This window comes from Rhodamnia argentea, chromosome 2 (genome assembly GCF_020921035.1).
Source record: "Rhodamnia argentea isolate NSW1041297 chromosome 2, ASM2092103v1, whole genome shotgun sequence".
Lineage (NCBI taxonomy): Eukaryota > Viridiplantae > Streptophyta > Magnoliopsida > Myrtales > Myrtaceae > Rhodamnia > Rhodamnia argentea.
This window is the reverse complement of record NC_063151.1, coordinates 10,469,036-10,490,022: the sequence shown is the minus strand read 5'-3', so window position 1 is coordinate 10,490,022 and position 20,987 is coordinate 10,469,036. Positions and strand designations below refer to the sequence as shown.

At 37.5% G+C, this 20,987-nt stretch overlaps 1 protein-coding gene across 2 annotated transcripts; it reads right to left on the bottom strand.

Moving 5' to 3' along the window:
* Positions 1-13,442: 13,442 nt before the first annotated feature.
* Positions 13,443-19,935, bottom strand: LOC115731503 (probable protein phosphatase 2C 66). Of its 2 annotated transcripts, none has more exons than XM_030662168.2 (5): positions 19,489-19,935; positions 16,880-17,269; positions 15,253-15,370; positions 14,914-15,137; positions 13,443-14,329 (listed from the first exon to the last, which is right to left on the bottom strand). In XM_030662168.2, exons 1-5 carry the CDS (start codon positions 19,789-19,791, stop codon positions 13,778-13,780), a joined length of 1,587 nt encoding a protein of 528 aa, XP_030518028.2. In that variant the 5' UTR covers positions 19,792-19,935; the 3' UTR covers positions 13,443-13,777. The 2 variants fall into 2 exon arrangements, with proteins under 2 accessions (XP_030518028.2, XP_048130549.1); XM_048274592.1 differs by lacking the exon at positions 19,489-19,935 and adding an exon at positions 19,346-19,467.
* Between the last annotated feature and the right edge of the window lie 1,052 nt (positions 19,936-20,987).

The following is a 20,987-nucleotide window of genomic DNA, read 5'->3' as shown; positions in this document are numbered from 1 at the left end:
ATCACCCCCTTTGCAATGTCATAGTGGAACAGGATTTGCCAAACACCTCTGCTAATCATCAAAACTAGGTGCTTATATCTTATGCATGCAAAAGAAACCCTAACTAATTATTATGAGACATAATAAAAATTATATGTACCTATAGCCTTCGATATCTATGTGGTTCCGGCACGCGTTTTCCATACCTTTAATGTCACTAATGAGCAAAATACACCTTTTAATCGTTCCATGAATAAATTAGCAACTCCTAGTGGGAAAAATAGGTAATTTATTTGTCACACTATAACAAGAGAGTAAACAGAAAGCTTTGGTGCTTCCTTGCCTTATGCCTTAGTGGGAAGTTAATTGAGGGGCAAGTACCACTTATACCCTATCAAAAACTTTCCAAACTACAATAAAAAAATTATGAAAACCATGAAGCCTATAATCCCAAAGGAAAAATGGATTTGATTCTTCCATTGACCTTACTATTTAAATAAAGGAGAAAAACCACCAAAAGCCCTAAACTATGCCCACTGTGACACACATATCCTTTATTTTTTTCTAGTGACACCGAAAATCTCAAATTTGTACTCATATGACACATTTACTCCAAGCTTTTTTTGTAACACCAAAAATCTCAAGCTTTTACCTATGTGACATATTTTTCGCTAAACTATTTTTTTGTGACACCAAAAAATTTGTGGGTTTACACCCACAAGCTTTGGATTTTTGGTGTCGCAATAATTTTTTTTTGGGTAAATGTGTAACCGCGATACAAGTTTGGGATTCTTAGTGTCCTTAAAAAAACATTGGGGTAAATGTGTCACAGTTGGCATAATTTAGGGTTTTTGGTGGCTTTTACCCTTAAATAAATGAGGACAAATAAATTTTTATTAAATTATATAACCCAAATCATAGTTAATTTTATTGGACATAACTTGATAATACACACTCGATTTGCAATAGTATTTCCCGAAACAAACACACAATAAGTAGCCCACGAGAAAATAACCACAAATAGGAATTCCAAATATTAAAAGTGATGGGGTAGTTGATATTAGAAAAAAAAAGAGGACATTCAAGCAATTGAAGAATCAAGATTTTTCTTTAAAAAAAAAAAAAATCTTATGACAAAAGTTAAGAAAAAAACGTAAAGAAATGCTAAACATAGATAACTAAGAAATATATAATCAACCTCTAAATTCTAATTAAATTATAGATGATTTCAAGCTGTCTTTAAAAATATAAAAAATAAGAATAAAACATTTTTTATTAACCTCTAGACAACAAGTAATTTTATCACACTAAAGGTAAATTTTTTACATGAAATGCATCAAATCGTCCAAAATAAACTGTACATAAAGAATAGGCAATGCAATATTTCACTAATGTACTTACCTAGATGAACTAACTGTGATCAACTATAAGTCTCATTTAGATTTGATCTATAGTAAAATATGCTTTTGATGGATAAAGGAAAACCCTAATCAAAATAAAGAGAGATTGCAATTGTGTTATTAAAGTGGAAAACAAAAGGGAACGTGACAAAACGATAAGTAAATAGATTATATTGATGGCTAGGATGATTAGCGTACATTGGCCAATCTATTTCCGTTGCACCGCGTTCCATTACCCATTGATAAATGGATGATTGATGCAATAAATCATTTGAGAGTCCATTATAGTATCCATTTTTCATATTATATTACATAGCAAACTCTGTCTATGCATGTTGTGTTTGTAACTAAGTAGTAACACGCCATCTTCGATGTATGGGTCACCAACGGTCCAATACAAAGAAAAAGAAGATAGCATTCAAGGGGGTTTCTCCCCAAGTTGCTTCGATTTTTCCTATAGAGAAGCAGATTTGTTAGCCAAATTATAGAGGCATTCCTTCTTAGATATAGTAGTACCCCTATCTAGGCTTGGGGATCTTTCGGGTTTACCTATACTAGGGCCTCTACCCATCATCGGTATGTTCATCTGCCATTCTCTTTCCAGCTTGATCGTCAATAAGGGCTAGTGAGTGCTCAATGCATTGATATTTTTTATCTCGTCACAATCGGCAAACTTTAGGAAGGTGCCGTTATTCGTTTTGGGTTTCTGGCTTCTTGTAATGGTTCCACGCTCAACCTCTCTCTTGACCTTGCCCTGCATTTTTTTTTTCCCTTGCTTGATCTCCGTTCATTTTGAGCGACGTGGCAGGATCCTTTCTTGTGTATGTGGGTATAGATATATTGTTTCTCTTGTGCAATACCTATGTATAATTAGGGGCAAAAATTTATAATCAGTGTATAGATATATTGTTTCTCTTTAGTCATATCTATGTATAGATACATAGTTTCTATAATGATATTATAGACGAAAATAATACTTTTAATTCACATCTTCATACATAGATATGACTATATGCATAATTATAAGTAACTCTAATGTGGTTTTTTAATACCTATATTAACAAAAAAATTAAGACTTTGTTTGTGTCGCAGAAAATTTCCTGTCCCTGAAAAATGTTTTCAGGAAATTCAATTTCAGAGAAATTAAACCATTTTTTTTTTGTATGTATTTGTGCTGAAAACAAGCTGAAAAATCAGTCTTCTCTGTTCATTGTTCATTATGCAATTCATCAAAGTAACAAGAGTTCACAAAAAAAAAAAAAAGGAAAGAAATTATGAAACCGTATTGTAAATATATTGTATATTGGCGTTCGTTTTTTGGAATGCATAACTAGACAAGATTTTTGAAAAAAAAAAGCTGATGAAAACATAGAGAGCCAAGAATATGGGAAATAGATAGGGAGGGACATATTCATCTCACTTGATCACGCAACAAGAAATAAAAGAAACTAATTTTCTTCTTGTCAGAAAGGAAGTCGTTATCCCCAATTTAAACTTATTATTTTTAGTCCATAAATGACCTTTTTCACCGATTAAGTAGTTTTCCATCTTTCGATAGCTGGAAAGTTCGAAAACAATTTCTCATCAATGGGGTTTCCATCAAACAAGTTGATCCTAATGGTTTGTCATTTCAAAACATCCATCGATGATTGTTCCTACTACTTAATTTTGATGGACACAATTCCTGTTATTTTATCATAGGTGAGGACAAATCCAAAAAATCAAAACAAACACACCGCAAATAAATTTTTCTAAATTATATACCATAGCACAAAAAATAAATAAATTAATAAACCGCCGGTTGTGTCCCCGCATCTTCTGCATAAAATAGTAGCAAGTCACGCGCGTGATCATTCTAATGAGGGGGGAGAAAAAGAGGAAGCTTAATCAAGTAAATTAGAAAAAAAAATTTTGACTTTGCGACATCCAATCAGAAGGCGACAATCTCATCTTGGTCTGTGGAGGGAGATGCAAGAACGGTGCATGGAACCTTGGTGCGACAAATAATACCGAAAATAATATCCCTTGTCTGAGAAACCACTCTTGGGATTTGAGTATTCTGATGCAACTTGTTGTCGCCCTTTTATTAACTTTTTACTTATTTATTTATTAATTCAATCCCCCCCTCCTTTTTGGGGAATTTCCCCAAATTAATAAGGCCAAAAGGGGAGATGCTTATCAGTCATTTACAAAAAGATAAAGCACAAGAATCTTTCATAGGCTATCAAGCGGGTGTGCCCTAGATTAAGGTATATTTATAGGGTTATTATACGCAAGATGCTTTCGACCACCATTAGTTGTGGACGATTGGGAATGAACCTGATTGGTTCGAGTCTTTTGTTTTTTTTATCTCATACGTTAGTTTTTTTCAGAGAGCTTGTAAATAAAAATTCGTAGCATAAAGAAGCATACTAAATTACATGTCTTGAAAAAACCAAGAGAATGTGCCAATTAAAAATCTTGTGGATGAACATGTTTCACCCTAAGTTTGTTTGTTTGTTTGTTTATTAATATGTAATTTGGCTCTTAAGAGAATACCCGTATGAAGTTATCTTCAGGCAAGCTTATAGCGCTTCGTTTACATGTCATTAGGGTTTTAAACGAACAATAATATGAAAGAATTATATGCCTTCCTAGATAATTGTTCTACTAGCTATTATATGGAGGCTTCCTTCCTTCATATTCTCACATAATTAGTCTCTTTGTAATGCTATGAGATTCCCTTGAGCTTTTGTATCTCATCTAATTAATGATACTCCCGTATTTATACAAAAAACAATAATAATAATATTGAAGATTACATGCTAACTCTCTTATCTAATAGCTTCATTTTCCTTCTCCTTTATCCAACAAATTTGACTGCATATTCTTTCATTCGTACAGCATTAGATTATCTTGAATTTATATGTATACACGCAAGTTTTGTGCATGCATAAACCCTAACTTGCCCATGTACGTCGTTTATATCATATTTTACTGCCACTGTTGTAATGCATGTAAGCAAGCTCTGCACAGAAACGTCGGTAACAAGTCATCTGGACAGAACAGTAGTTGAGCAAATGGTATTAAAATATATTTTCTAAGCTTGTACCTACACTGGGAAAAAAGGTGGGAGAAATCCCACGTAGGCGAAGACCATTAATTGCTCCAGCCATGTAAAATAAAGAAAAATGCGATGTACTACAAGAATCTTACTCAAATTCTGTTCACTGAATTATGTGGGTGAATCTCAATTGGATATTTGAAATAAGTTAGACGTTCGAATAACTAAATAAAAAAATATGCAACGTGGATCATTGCTGGAAAAGGTTATTGAAATTGTACTTGTTTTCATAAGTTAAAAGCTCAACTCATTCTCTAATACAAATCCACATCGCCTGAATAAATTTATTTTCTATAACCAAGGAGCATGAGTGCGAGGATTCGATTTCTTGGAGGCTAATTAAACACTTTGCAAGCCCCACGAACCTATTAAGTCTAGACATTTGCCTAAAGCATTTTGTGAAATTTGAGCAAGCGATTTTCAATTTCTGAGCAAGAAATTCGATGACTTCTCTAAATCAACTATGCCACCTCTGATGAATTCACTTAAATAAAAATTAAGATACATTATAATCTCCCTATTTAATAGCTTAAAGGTATTTGAGTTGGAAGTTTCTTTTCTTACATCACATAAGAGCCAGTGCCTCGTCCTCCATGCCCATTCAACAATTCGTTGCGCGCGTGCTTCCTCTTCATCTAATTGCTCCTTCTTTTACTAAAATGCAAGATAATTGTCTCGTTGTTCTATGTATATATTCCAATTTGTACTTCATATGCAAGACAATTGCATCGCGATGCGATATAAGTTCAGACATATTTTTTTTTTCCGTATTGATAATTGTTTCTTGTAGAACCAATGGTCATAAAATGACATCATGCATGTAAAATGTTGTACTAAATAAAAAAATAGGGTACTTCGACGAGAGGCGGAGAAAAAATTCAATGGAGTTAAAATAGGGAAAGTGAAAGAAGAGGATTGGAATGGAGAACAGAAGAACGTGCCGATTCTCGCTGAGTACTGACACTTTGTTTTTGCTGGTTTGTCTCTTGGTTCGTGGCTTTTCATTTCAAGTGGATGGGATTGAAAGATGGATGGGAACGATGACTTCCTTCCCCACGTGGAGTAGGAATCACTCCCTCCTCTTGTCACCAAAAATTATATGTCTCTCTATCTATAAAATTTCACTACAATTACACATATAAATGATATTTCATCTCTCTTTAGTAAACCGATCCCTTCCCCGCGAAATGGGCACGGCTCCTATCTATTGTGAGCCAATTGTTGTGAACTCGATGAACTTAAGAAAAATTGCGCATAAATTAGGAAGTCATTAGTTGAGTGGATGAGACATTACTTAGGAACTTTTCCTACAATGACAAGTTCGTATCGGTGTCATAAGCTTGGTGAGACAAGCATTGAGTCTTTCCTCTAAGTTTATAAATATAAGTTAATTTCAGTTTCTAAGGATTGGGTGGCTGGAGATAAGATACCAGAATATGTCGAAATGGATCTACAGGGTCTCCGGAATCTTTAGCACATTTCAATTGCTTTTGTCTCTTGTCTGTTTGACTTGAGGATTATTAGAAACTGTATTGCAATAATGTTATGGGAAATAGGGATTTGATGTGACATGCATACGAAGAACATGCATAAATATGAGTATTTATGTCCAAATGCTTTCATTAAGTAGAAGCCGAGAAGTTATGCGAATCGCATCACCGAACGTTTCTCGTACTCTAATGACATGCCTTCCTCTTTCGAAAGAGAGGAGAGATCATTGGCTCAAACATGGACCGGACTTAATATGGTTGAGAAAATAAAACTGAAGGGGACTCACCAACATACTTCATCCAAAACCTATCTTTTCTTTCTTCTTTCTTTTCATTTTTCCCCTTATTTTCCCCCCCTTTTTTTTTTTTTTTTTTGTGGCTTCATAGGGTAAATGCTAATTCTTTCCAGGAGAGATTCTCCAAGAGGCAAAGGCACTTGCTAACCCTAATCAAACAGGAAACTTTCAGTGACTTTTTGGGAAGACCAAGAGATTTGTAAGAATTCAGTGGCTTTTCCTGGTTATGCAATAATCACTTTAGTGGTGGTGTGAACCCAAAAAGATATAAAAAGAAGAAAAAAAAATCATACTGGGGCTATGGGGGAAGTAGGGCTTTGCTTGCTGTCAGTGAAAACTCACCAGATTGTGCAAAAGAGTCAGGAAAAATGATGATTCGCACAAGCAATCAATCCCTTCAACTCTTCTGTCCCCATGCCTCTCATGCACGTGTGCTGCCCAAATGGCTGCTTTCTTGAAATTTTTTTTTGGGGGGGGAGGGGGGGGGGGCATGACACAAATTTTCCGAGAACCTAGCAGAAAAAATCCCCTAGTGTATCTGGGGCATGCAAAGCCCTAATGGGTGAAATTTACTTTGGCAAGAGTCGGTGAGAAAATGTGAAATTTCACTGCACATGGATGCAGGACCACCCTTCAATTCATCACGTCTATTCATACCTTGTAAAGTTCATAGTCCTAGCTCTGTTTTTGTATTTGGCTTCTCCCCTCCAAGGTCTTTTTTCAGATAGGATCGGATGAAAATGGAGAAAACCACTAGCAACAGCGATGGAATGTTTTAGGGATAGAGGATTTCGATGCTCAAGGATGGCACTTTGGGCCCTCTAAAGATTCCTAGAAATAAGGTAGAGTGCTCATTAGGGTTTGAGAGAAGAGATCCCAAAAATCCTTTGTCCCGTCCCACAAGATAAAGTTGTGTTTCTAATTGTAGACGTTCATGGACGTATGCGTGTGTTTCTAATTGTAGAGATTCATGGACGTATGCGCTCTTGCTTTATAAACGAGGAAAATATATAGGGACTGTCTTGTTTCGGCTAAATTTTTAATTATGTATGATGAAATGATTTTTACTCAAGAGTCTAAATTATGATTTCTATAAAGTAATTATTAGTGCGGTTATTAAAACAAGTCCGTTATGTTTAAATATCCAATAAATGGTATATCGATAATATTATTGCCAACTTATAGAAAACATTTTTAATTGGATGGAAAAAAGTACACCAATATTCAAGTTTTCATTCTTTTTGGCTCAATAGATTGTTAAAAGAAAATTTGACCGTTCATTAAAAATCTTAAAAATATTTGTGAGATGCGGCATTTTGTATGGGAGCTAGCTCAAAATACACTTAGATACGGCATCTTGATACACTTGAAAAGTATCAAATAATCATCGTGTTTAATTATCAGATTGAAAACCAAACAACACAAAACAAAGAATTTAATTTATCGAGGTGGACACTCAGTATGATTTTTCATGAAATGAGATCGTTTTATACTCGTGGAATTCAAAGTACTCGATGAGAAGACCCTTGGGTCCATTTCAAGACTGAAAACTGAAGATAATTACTGAACACAATAACATCGCTTAATAATAAAAAATGCATTTTTCAACTGCTGAAATTTTTGGATTGGATTTTCCTTTTCAAATGATATCCGAGCCACAGACGCCTCATGTCTTTAGACATCTTCAGTTTCTGTAACTTAAGTGATCATGTCACCTATTAGGTTTTGCAAACTTAAAACCCTTGTCGTTGAATCAACTTAAGCGTAAAGTGGGAGACTTCAAGCTATGAGTAATTTCGCATCGTTTTCTCATAGTTCATATTTTAATTTAGGCATTTTTGAGTTCGTACCGTTCAAACAACTTAGTCCTTCTTTGATTTCGTATCATTCTAAGATATCAATTTAGGAGATATTGTCTTCACTAAATTAAAAAGTATAGAATACAAATTTGTAAAGTATTTTTCTCGGCATTCCTTTCATCTATTTGAAGACTCAACAAAGTGAATATATATGTTGATTTTGAAGAGTCACAACTCTTTCAATACAATTTTAAACATTAAATCTCTTGAAAGGTAAAAAAAAATCTCTTCGGCGCATCATACATTGTATACCCAAATGGTTCCTACGAATAACACCTTTTGAAACAACTTGTTCCTTGCACTATTTCATGCAACAATGACTTGTTCCTTGCACTATTTCATGCAATAGTGACAACATTTCACTTTCACGACCAATCGAGTCAACGGTTAAATAAGAAAACCAATCATAATGAACAACATTAGAAATCACATTATGGTGTAATCACATATAATCACACGAGATTATATAAACTACAAAAATAAGAATAAAAATCCTACAAGTGCCTTGGAATGTTTCTGTACCCTGGTCACATTCCTCTCTCTCTCTCTCACACACGCATTCTCTCTCTAATTTCAATGGAATAATTTAGCACCATCCCCCAAAAAAAAAGCTAAAAATGAAAAGGTGGGACTTCTACTCAAACTAAGCTGTACGCTTCCAAAGTTAGCATGGCATCATTTAATACGCATCTCTTCCTTATCCATGACAAAACGCTTTTTCATTTAAGACCCTTCCGCAGTCATCTTTTCCAAGAAAATTTCTTGAGAAGAAAGAATTGCTTTTGCATAGGAATCTCTCCTCTGCTCCTATTTCTTTCACCAAAAGATAACTAACAAAGGGTGAAAAAAAAAAGAACAGTTGACAGAGGGGGAGTGGGGGGAAAAAAGCCCTGAAAAGATTGAAAGAAAGAACAAGAATCAACCAACCTAGCTACTGTCATTTAATATGAGGTAGAGAGAGAGAGAGAGAGAGAGATTCAATGCCAAGGAAAGATTATTGAACCCTAAGTGTGAGAAAGTGAGACTTGGCCATGGGCGTAGCATATGGGGGATGATGACCTTTCCTTTTACAAGGTGGAGTGCAAGCATTAAAAAGCTGCAGCCACAGATCCCTCTCTCTCTCTCTCTCTCTCTCTCTCTATCGCTTATTGAATTTCACTCGCTACTGCCACTTCTTGCTTCAGCTACTTTGCATTATTTACCCTTCGTGATTTGACATGCCCCAGGCTTAAAATAGTCACGACCCTTCTTCTTGTTTGCTTCTTTTCCCTGTGTCTGCGTGCGTGCGTGTGCGACTGTGAGTATCTTTGGCGTTTCTCGGGGCTCTCTCTCTGGGATTTTGCATGCATCAATGATGTTGATGGAAGTTGCTGTTGTTCGGGGAAGACGAGAGAATATGTGATGGTGGGGGATCAAGAAAAAGGAGTGAAGGGGGAAAGCGAGAAAGCGGCAATGGAAGTGTGCAAAACCCTAAGGCCCGCCTCAGCAGCAATTTGGCGAAACCGACCTCGTATGTAGTCGTCTTTATATCGCTGTGTTTAAGAAGAAAAACATTTGAATCATTTGATGGTTTTAAAAAGATAATGAAGATACCAACACTAAAAATATCGACGTTAATATTGATTAAGCCAAATTACTAAAGAGTGAGTTTAACTACACATTGGTAGGGTCGTTAAGTTTACAAATTGTGAACGAGCATTACAATGGTGGAGATAAGATATTAAGAATAGTAAAGAAAGGTTTATATTAAGAGTATCTTATTCAACTCAATTATTCATAGAAGCAATATCGTTTCTAGTCATTCAATCAAATTTACTAATACTCAGATTGAGCTTATAAAAAAGAATAACTTTTTTCACAAGTTAGGGATTTTTTTTTTTTTTGTCGAAAGAAAGATTTTGTTCTTGAAATTGTGATGGTAACAAACTAGACATGACATGCTTGCCTTCTCAGGCTCAACCACCAAAATGCTTTGCTGAAGGGGTCTGAGTAAGAATTTCATCAATTTAGTACTGCATATACTAAATTCGATTCAGATCCAAGACCAGCCCATGTCGAACCCACCATTTTCAAATGGTCTAAATTTATCGTACTTCTTTGGTCTCAGAAAGAATTCTTTGTCCTACAACATTAGAAAAAATTGCCAAATAATTTCTAAAACTATTACAAATGTGACAATTCAATTCTAGACCTTTTACATTTGTGCTATTTTAGTCCATCCCACCAGAAATCGCTGACATGACGCGGCCGGCTCTAACATAGACAAATTTTTAATAATGTTTTCATATATATATTTTTTAATTTGTTTATTTATTTGTCTTTCCTTTTTCTTTTTCTTCCTTCAGCTGGTCGCCAAGGTCCAGCTAATGGCCAGAGACGAGAGTTGGCGAGGTTGACCTTGCCGGCCTCTATCGAAGGCTCGCCCGGCCGGCCACCAATCGAAGGAGCAATTTCAACCTCGCCGTACACTTTTTAATAAGATCCTTTTTGATATAAAGTGTTGTACCACACAAAATACATTTATCTTTTTAATGAAAAATCTTTTGTATAAGAGTCGCAGAAACAAATTTTTTTTTTTTTTGGTGAGGTTTCGAAAATCGTTCTCTGAGCGGACTTTTAAAAGATGTCGTTCCTAAAAGAGCTCTTTTTTCACGATCTTTCGAAGGACGGATCTCCCATCATCCGACTGTCACCCTGTTGAACAGAGACCTTCTTTTGATCTCTACCATGAAAATGCGTTTTGCAAGTATCTCAAGATGAAGACTTTATGACTGTGGTTTTTATTTTGGAATGTGTTTCAGCTCATGTAGATTACTTGAAGGAGGCTGTAAGCATGTCGGAACTGTCAAGTGTCAGATCACAGTAGCAAGTATTAGTGTGCGCGGCTAATAATTCTCACGTGGTAAAAGACCCCAAAAAAAAAAAAAAAAGTTAGGCGCCGTTTATTTCGATGCGGGAAATCAGGAATTTGGAAAATATGTTTATAATTTTAATCTTGTTATGTAGAAAATGAGTCCACGCATTATATGCCAAGACATTTTTGTTGAACATTTTGACTTAGAATGCGTGGGCTCTTAATTGCGTGTCAAAAATCAGCCAATGCAAGATATGCCAAAAGATTTTTGTTGAAAAATGATGCACAAGCGGAAAGTTGGGGATATTTTGTCTAAAAAATCCTAAACCGTCCTAAACTTTTTAATTTTGCCAATTCAATCCTAAATCTTTTGGTGATTTCTAATGTAGTTATTTTAGCCAATTTTGATAGAAAATCACTAATGTAAATGATTTTTGCAAATTTTTTGAATTTTTTATTTTGTTCCCTTTTCGTTTCTTTTTTCTGTTTTTCTGTTCCTTTTTGCTAGTCTCGGCAATTTGTCGGTGACCAACCAAAGGCGAAAAGGCAAAAAAAATGTAAAAATCATCCACGTTAGTAGCAACCATACCGCATAGGAGGCTAGTATTTATGTCGGTGATTTCTAGCTAAAATTGGTTAGAATGACTATATTGACAAATCATCAAAAAGTTTTGGAGGAAAAAATTGCCAAAAAGATCATAAACCTATTGCAATTATGCCGATTTAGTCATAAATATTTTTTTTAACCAATTCAATCCTAAACCTTTAACATTTGTACCAAATTATTCCTTCTTGCCAACTTTGGTTTGCCGACACCGACGTTACAATTTTTTTATGATTTTGATGTTTGTTCAAATTATTTACTATTTATTATTACTTTTTCTTCCCGTTCTTCTTCTAGTCGGTTGCAAGATTGGCTATTAGCTAGAGGAGAGGATTATGGAGGACGCCCTCGCTAATAGCAAGAGAGGTTGAACTCATCGGTCCTTGCCTTTGGGCGATCGTTGATTGACAATGGGCTAGAGGAAAAAGGAGAAGAAAAAATGAAATAAAAAAGGAAATAAATATGTAAATAAATAAATAAATAATTTGAAAAATGTTAAAACATTACTAAAAATTGTTACGTCAGTGTTGGCGGGCCAAAGTTGGCCGAATAAAATGAATTAGCAAAAATGCAAAATATTTAAAACTAAATTGGCAAAAAAAAAGTTTATGACTGAATTGACATAATTATAATAGGTTTAAGACTTTTTTTTTTTGGGTTAGTTTTTTCGATTTTGGACTAAATTGGTAAAATTGAAAATTTTAGTACTAAATTAATTGTCATACAATATATTTAAGACTTTTTGGACAGTTTTTTTTTCTTGAAAGTTGTATGGCGCCTCATCATGTCTAATCACATTATGTTTATTTTTTATTTTGTTTTGGTTGAGCGGGCGGGACGGCCCCCGACCGCCGGCCGGCGACTATACTCGAGGAGATAGCAAAGACCTCACCACATGGCCCTCACTTAGAGCTAGATCGGGTTTGAACTCAACCTGGTGAGAGAGGGACCTCAACCAACGTCATGTGTTAATCACATTATGTTTATTGATTCTCATAAGTTCCATTAATTCATCGAACATATGTTTCCATTTAGAGAGCTGAGTGTATCAAGTGGGTGATTCGCCTATAATCCATATGAAAAGGCGCAATTTGAACTTCAAAGACAAAAACGATAACCCAACGCTAGCGTGTATTGATTTATTTACCCCCAAGTGCAGCTTACCATCCGTCCTTACTTCAAATTAATATCGGGCGAGGGTTAAGGACAATGATTGAGCCGCAATGGGGGAGGGAGTGGCACAGATTCCGATGCCCGTCAAAAAGAGCATAAAGGGTTCACATTCAATGCTATCTTTTTATGCCTTTGATTGCTTTAGATTCATAGCTCAAGACTAGATTCTGCAGCAGTCCACCACTTCGATTGCTTCTTGGAACTTCCACAACCAAACCCTCTCTCTGTCTCTCTACCCATAGGGATGAAGTCAGAGGTCTAACACGTATGAAAGAACTGTGAAGTCCTGTGTGAGTAATCTGCTTGCACTAGGGGGAGATGGGTTTGAGTTCACCATTGATAAGAAGTAAGAACTGATGTGTGCAAAATGGAACATTGACTTTTGACTCAAGTTGTCCCTCACTTCCTTTCCCTTCTCCCCTGTTTTCATGGGCTTTTTTTGGCAACTTGATGGGCTTGTCGGTCGGAACATGTAGTCGCGACCGGGACCCCACGACCCTCACGAGTACCTTGGCCTGAGGCTGAGATCGGTAAGCACCGATGCCTGCACGTGCTGAAAAAATTATAGGGCATAGCATGACCATGGCCTTTCAGTTTACCTGTTGCAAGAAGAAATTGGCTCATGTCATAGGATGGGAAACCCAGAAGCCCAAAATGAGAGTGAGAAAATCCCAAGAGATGAGGAAAACGAAATGGAAATTTTCTATATGAACAACTGTCTACAAGCGAAATGTCTGCAAAAGAAAGAAAGATTGACAAAGCATCAACAATTGAAGTGCGATTAAGCGATAACAAACGATTTATCGTTCTTTAGCTATGCCCCCAAAAATATAATACAGTTGCCGGCCACATCTTTTATAGGAACAAGCCCACTTAGAAACTTCCATATTCGTCGATCTGCTAATCCTACGCACCTTCCATCATGCCAATAACCTAATAACCTGGCTCGTAGAGTTATGCCGAATATAGTAGTATCACGTAAAAATCTGTCCCGTCTGTTGTTTAAGGCCTAGACTATATTAAAAGTCCGGCAACCATTTTCTCCAACTGGCCGATCTTCCATCTCCTGATAAGAACCTGGGAAGGCTAAGCAGACTATTGACCCGGGTAACACCTTCCAAGGCAGACCACTCTTCGTCCTCGGCCGTGGAAATGCACTCTGCGAGGCTCCTCTTGGATTGTGTTTGGAGCTTTCCAGAAAGTTTCTCCTCCGAAATTTCTGGGACTGGGACTGGGACGATCTCATCAGTGGCTCGAGCACTTGCACGCTCGAATTCAAGAACACGACAAGCACCATCAAGATCTAAGGCTTCTGATTTATCCACGGTTACTGCTACTGTCACGACTGGTGTCTCTGGATTTTTCACCGTGTGACCCATGGGCAAATCTTCCCTTGAGGACAAGTGGTCCAGAAAGAGGCATACAGCTGCACAATCATCGGTCTTCGAATTAGGGTACTTAAGCCTCCAGGCACGAACTGCACAATCAACAAGGGCTCTAGCAGCTGTTGTAGGTGAGGGCGCCGACGACACTATGTCAATGGCTTCCTTATTCGATAGAACATCCCAAACCTGTGAGAATGATGCTGGACTGATCAGAACATTTCCTTTAAAGAAAGGAGAATCAATTACTAGAAATGACAACAGACTTGTTGGCATTGCCGAATTATATTCTTAAGGAGACTAGGGAGTCAAAATAGACTCTGGTGATCCTCGTGGATCATGTCAAGGATCAAATAGGTAAAATGCAAGCAACAGAGACATAACTCAAATGGTAAACACAAGATACCATATGCAAAGATCGATATACAAAGTCCTTCAAGCTTGACAGAGAAAGAAATAATGCGCCATCAGCAGCCAGAATGATCTCAGATGAGAAAGCAAAAGCATGGAAGTTTTCAAAAACAGTATCGCTTGCCAGAACTATTGACCACATAGGTGTTATTGAATTGCATGATGACTCAAACAAGGTGGACACCAAGTGAGAAGTGTTGGGGATTAAACAGGGTGCATCACATATCAGTGAAAGAACACTATAGACAACAAGTAGAGACATGTTTGAGGGATCAAATACGATGCATCATATATCAGTGACAGAACACAACTGCAAAAAAATTTCTTCAAGTTCTCAACTAGAGTTAAAGTAGGGGAAATACCCCATCTGTGGCCATAATGATGAATTCATCTCCTTCACTAAGGTGGCGGTAGTAGATATCTGGAACTGATATCAATCCAAAGTCCTTGAGACAGAAGTCCCCAAAAGCTCTAGCCATGGCTAAACCAGGTGAGTCATTATTCGGCAACCAAACACGTGCAACCTCTGGCTCATCTTGCAAGGCAAAAACCCTGCCTTTGCACTTTTGTATTCTTGCTGCCTCCCCTGGACATAGACATGTAAGACCATCAGATTGCAGAGAACCTTACAGGCTGCTTATTTTTTTTTGTGCGTGCGTGCGTGAGAGAGGAGAGAGAGAGAGAGAGAGAGAGAGAGATACTTGGAAGATCTGGCTTCAAGTCCACAGTGAGTTGGACAGGAACCAATGAATTATCTTTGTCTCTTGTTGCTAGTACTGCTCTAGAGTCACCGACATTTCCTATTACAAGATGCTGACCCTGATAAACCATTATTTGAAATGAATGAGTTGAAAGACAGATAAACGAGGCATCAGACCTATAATGAGATTTTCTTCAGAGAAATTTGCCAAATATAGATATCATAGTGAATCTATGGCAGCCATTCACAGATTCATAATCACATCAATGCCCTAAGCAATCATGTGATATCTGCAAAAGAAAACATGAATGACTCCCATTCCCATACACAAAGAAAAAAAAAGGTGAAACAAGACAAAATTCTTCAATTGCCACGTCTAGCTATCTGCAGAGAGCCGACAACAGCAATTTAACTGGTAAAATTGCAAAATTAAAATGCGTGTTACCATTTGCACTTTGCATTAATCCACCTTCGATTCAAGGAAGCACTAAACTAACAGGTAGACTGTATAATTGATGAAATTCATATGAAGTACAGCTGATATAATGACACTATTGGTGTGAGGGATAAATGAGGTGGAATGTGATGAGAAGAGGAATGCAAATGCACCGAATGACTCTTGTGTCTCTTGAAAAAAGAAACATGAGTGAGAGAAGGTACACTAGGAAGTAAAACACATCAATAAAGGGGTACTCCTCGTTGTTGCTTTTACAAAGTGTGTGCTGGGTCCTATTTGGGAAAGTATATCCAACACAAGAAAGTTAATGGGAACTAAAATTGTGCCTTCTTCAGCATTTTTTCTACCGAAGATTTTTTGAGGTATGGCTCCTCAATATGCATATGGGAACCATCTTACAAAATGAATGTTATCAGCAATCTACTTCATCAATCAAAATAGCAGGTAGCTCTCTCCCCTTGATCATACTAGGTTACCATGAAACTTTGGAGCAACAAAAAATGCCTTAAGAATTGTAACCTGGAGAGATCGGCGAAATCAGCACTCTTGAAATTTATCTTACGATGAGGCCATTCCAAGGACCAGGAATGTAGAGGTTAACTAATCACCAAAAAATTGCAGAAATATTGGCAGTAGCAGCTGCACACTAGCTGCGATAGCAAGTAGTGGAAGCAGTACAAAACCTAATAGTAGCGATGGTGGCAAGTAGTATCCCATAAATGTCCTGCCTCAGGAACTATCTCCACATCAAAACACTCGCGAACAGACAGCAATTTAATCACCAGAAGATAATTGAAAAGATAAAGTTATGAAGAAAGTCAATAAAGGCATACTTTCACTTCTAGCTTTGAAGAAATTGGGTAAGGAAATATGGGAAGAAAAATGGAAAAACTTGGAGAGAAATCATAAAATTCTTGGTCTGTCTGCAAATGCAGAAAATTCCTGATTCTAGAATGCTACAAAAGTAATAACAAAGAGCATCTTCAAGACCCTGAAATGCAAACTTGAACTCAAGAGTTATCCTAGCTTACTGAGACAGTCTTGGTTTCTTATTCGGCATTATTAAAGGTATCACTATTAAAGTGAGAAAGGAAAAGAATAAAACAGCAAACAAATCTTAAGCCATAAGCATGAGAAGAAACTTATTCAAGGTTGATGCCAATTTCATTACCTGCTTTATCAAGGTAACAGCTGTTGTTCCACTGCAGAAACAGTCGATGGTTGGGTGCAACTTCAATTCCTTGTCCATTAAGTTAAACGATTTTAACATCGACTGTCTAAGTGGAAGAAGTGCCTCAGGAAGTCTCTCCTTTTCTTCGATTGCCCAGGACTCAGACCACTGATCCTCTGAGGCAACTATACCACCTTCTTCATTGGTCGTGCCACCAGCAACATTTTCATTGTTGGCAAGGTTGCTCTCATCAACACTTGAAGAGGCAGTCCACTGAGTACAGAGAATAAGGGGGAGAGAATCTCGAACTTTCTTGGCAACCATATGACCAAAAGGACCATGACCATCAAATACTCCACAGAATACTGTATCACTTCTTGAACTGTAATTCTATCAAGAGAAAATTTCCCATGAACTCAATTCCTCATGGCCTATAAGGATGGAAAAGATTATATTTGCAGAGAAACAAAGAATCTAGTTTTCACTATCAAAAGAAAATATGAAGTGTATATAAAGGATTAAAAGTCATAGGAAATGAAGGAAATATCTACACATGCAGACCATCACATGCAGGTATAAATGAGGCACATTGTTGCTACTACATGATAAAATTCTCACTGTTAAGCAGCCTATCTCAATTAAGGTTCCCAGCCCTTTCTTCCAGAATCTTGGGTTAGTCAATATCAAAGCATGTAACCTTTCATTTTCACCCACATCGTACTCACAGCCGACTACAATATTATCCTCATCACTGATTGACACTTATATTATCTATGCAATCTTATCCTCCTTCAGTGTCACTATCCAGGACAACTTGATCCTCTCTTCAGTCAAAGATACATGCGAGAAAGATTGCTGCATGTCCCACATCCATGGCGAACCAGATTTACAGAGTTCATGTACTTGTACAAGATTCCTCCACTAAAAAGCTGAAGCCTCGAGATTAGACTTCCAAAGCTCTCAGACACAGTATTGTTTGTCCTCTTCGCTTTTTAGTTCTAAAAGATTGTAATTGTAGCATGAATGTGTGTCTTAAATGCAAGTGCCACATAATGAATATGGAGTATAATATTCAAGTTCCTAATAGAGTAGACTCTTATATATGAAAAAGTGTACCCATAACTATAATTAGCATTCCACCTAACAATAAAGCCAACCAAATTTTTAGGCGAAGCCTTGTTACATGCAGGTACTATCATTACAAAAATAACAATAACAAACTAATCCTTATCGAGCTAGGTGAGTTTAGCTATATAAATCCTTTAACGCTATTACTATGGTTGGTGAAACCTAAATTCCATAGGATAAATAAACAAAGACTCTGGCCCTTGGAATTAAACTAGAAGGCTTTTAAATGCATACATTCCCCTAAACACACCTTCGCTCAAATAAACTGTTGACAAAGCCTAATTGACCAAAAAGCAACAGTGGAGTTAAAAAAGAAATCACATCAGACATCTGCGGAATATCCAGAAATCCCCCACGAAGATAGGCAACCCAAGAGACTACCATGTAAAGATAGCACAAATGGGCTAAATTACACAAAGCCACCGTTTCTCTTTGGCTTTGGAATTGTAATCCTTCACCACAAAGGTTTTACTACTTTTCAGGTAACACGGTATGCCTCCATGTCTTGGAGCAAATACAATTTGAAACTTTGTGATTTCTAATTGGTGTGTAAAGCACCATCCATAAGTTAACCAGGACTAAAACAGAGATGAAAGGTATATATACACAGAGCATTCCTGTAGTTGGCTCTAAAGAAAACTACAACTCTGTCACACGACAAAACTTTGATAACCCCAAAAAGCCCAGAAGTGCGATTCTAGCCCTTAGAGTGTTGGACCAATGATAGTCATCAAAGTCCATGCTTTGATAGACAGTTACCTTTTCCCAAGAACAGTCACTTCTAATACTGATAATTTTATTGCATTACCTAGGAGTGTTTACTCTAATGCTCTTCAAATTCTTCAGACTAAGCCCAAGACAAGTATGTAAAGTTACCCTAAACTTCACCATTATCAAACGATCAAGAAAATTGCTTTCTTATCAACTGTGATAAGCTGCTGTTCCGACAGAAACCAACTGTTCTTGAGCCAGTGCAACGGAATATTTTCCTAGGGAAAGCAAAACACCATCTGGGAAGGACTACTGCCTGACATTATACATGATCATCTTCATCCTCAATTAACCAGCAAAAAGTAGTCATCCTATAGGACACAAATAGCGCTGCGCTGAAAAACCTCAACTTTCCATGCTGCATTTCTACTCACATTCTCAAAGCAGCTCTTGCACAAGTATGAACATCTTATGGCGCTATAACGGATAAGGATGGTTAGGTCATTCAAGACAAAGCAAGAGAATGCCTACACAACCACTGTCAAACTCAACACTGCACATCCTAAAGGCTCGATTTTTTTGTATGTCTTGAGAATGTCAATGATTATTTTCCCCACAGAGATATACCTCCTAGTCCAAGACTTCTGATCAAAACTCATCACAGACACGGAACAAGAAACAGACTTCACCCCCTGTGACAACTACGGAGAAACACAACCTGTTAAAATGAATATGAACCCATGAAAAGATTATAGGCGCGAGGTACAAACCTTCCAAACAACCATGGCGTCTTGATTGGTACCTTTCTTGCCCTGTTGCGTGTACAAGCAAGCCACGTCACTAGCCCCATTCACGCACATCTTCCCAGCAACATGAATCTGACTCTGATTCAGCAGCTGGTCATTGTTCGCGGACCTCCTCTTGCTAAAACTCCCAATCCTCTTCCACCTCCCAGAGCCCGAGCCCGAGCCCGAGTCCATCCCATTCGCTGCTACCAACGCGGGGTCTCCCTCCGCCGCAACCCCCACCACGCTCCTGCCCTGCCCTCCTGGCGTCGAACAGCAAGAACCCATTTCGATGCCTCGCGCGGAAAGAATCCGGACAACATAAAGATAGGGAAAAGAAAAAAAAATCAGAACTTTTTCAGGACCATCTCTTTCGAAACGTACGGTTCCTGGGGTTGGGTCAAAACATAAAGAAGAATCGAGCTAAAAAGTGAAAAGGGGGGAGGTCATCGAAATTAAAAACGAAGATCGGGAAGAATTCGAAAATGGGCGGTAGGTGGGTGGTTGGATTATAAATGTCAGCGCAAGAATCACACCCACACCGACCGGTGATCACAATCAAAACCCCCCACACGGACACGGAAAGAGTCAGAGATGGGGGGGGAGTGCGAGGGAGGTCGTACACCGACGAAAGAGCCTCACAGCTTTAAAGAAGTGCGTTATCGCATTGAGAGGAGCAGTGAAGCGAACAAGAAACCGCTAATAACGATGGAGGACAGTAGGTGGTCGGAGGCGATGGTGGGCTTTTCTTGGTTTTCTTTATTGTGGCTTCTGCCATAAAAGAAATGGAGTGGGACAATTACAGAGTCCTGCGATTGATTTAGCCATGGCAGTGGGAGTGAGCTTACTTACGTTAAGCTGTCCCTTGGCACGAAGGTCAAACGTGCGTGCGTTGTCTAACTTTTTCTCTCTCTCCTTTTTTCTGTCTCCGGTTTCGTGAGTGACCCACGCTGTTCCAGAAGTCAATGGTCGGGTTCTCGAATTTCGTTGGTTCGGTCAAAGGGGACACGTGGCGGGACCTTTCAGGTGGAATTGTCCACTTTCTGTTTTTTTTTTTTTTTTACAGGATAAGAGAGGAACGACCTCTCTATCTAATCGTCGCTATTTGGGAATGGTGATTAAATTACACGTGGACATTGTCCATGGATTTTCGTTGGGTGGGCTTTGAAAATTTTTGGCCCACGGTACATTGGGCTTCTTGTTCCCGAGAAAAGAGAAGCAAAAATTCTTTACGAGGGTACTTGTTAAATATATATTTATATATATATATATGTTTATTTACTTCACGAGAAATGTATGATTTAATAAATATTTTCTAAAAAAATTGATCGCTTTGTACCGCTTGAGACGAAGCACCAAATGAAAATTATTCATTTCTTATGTCCAAAGTAAAACAAAGTACTAGATGAAAAATTAGTGAAGGAATTGCGAACTTGTAGGCTACCCAAAATACAAGCGAGAATTTTTTTTTTCTATTTTAAATA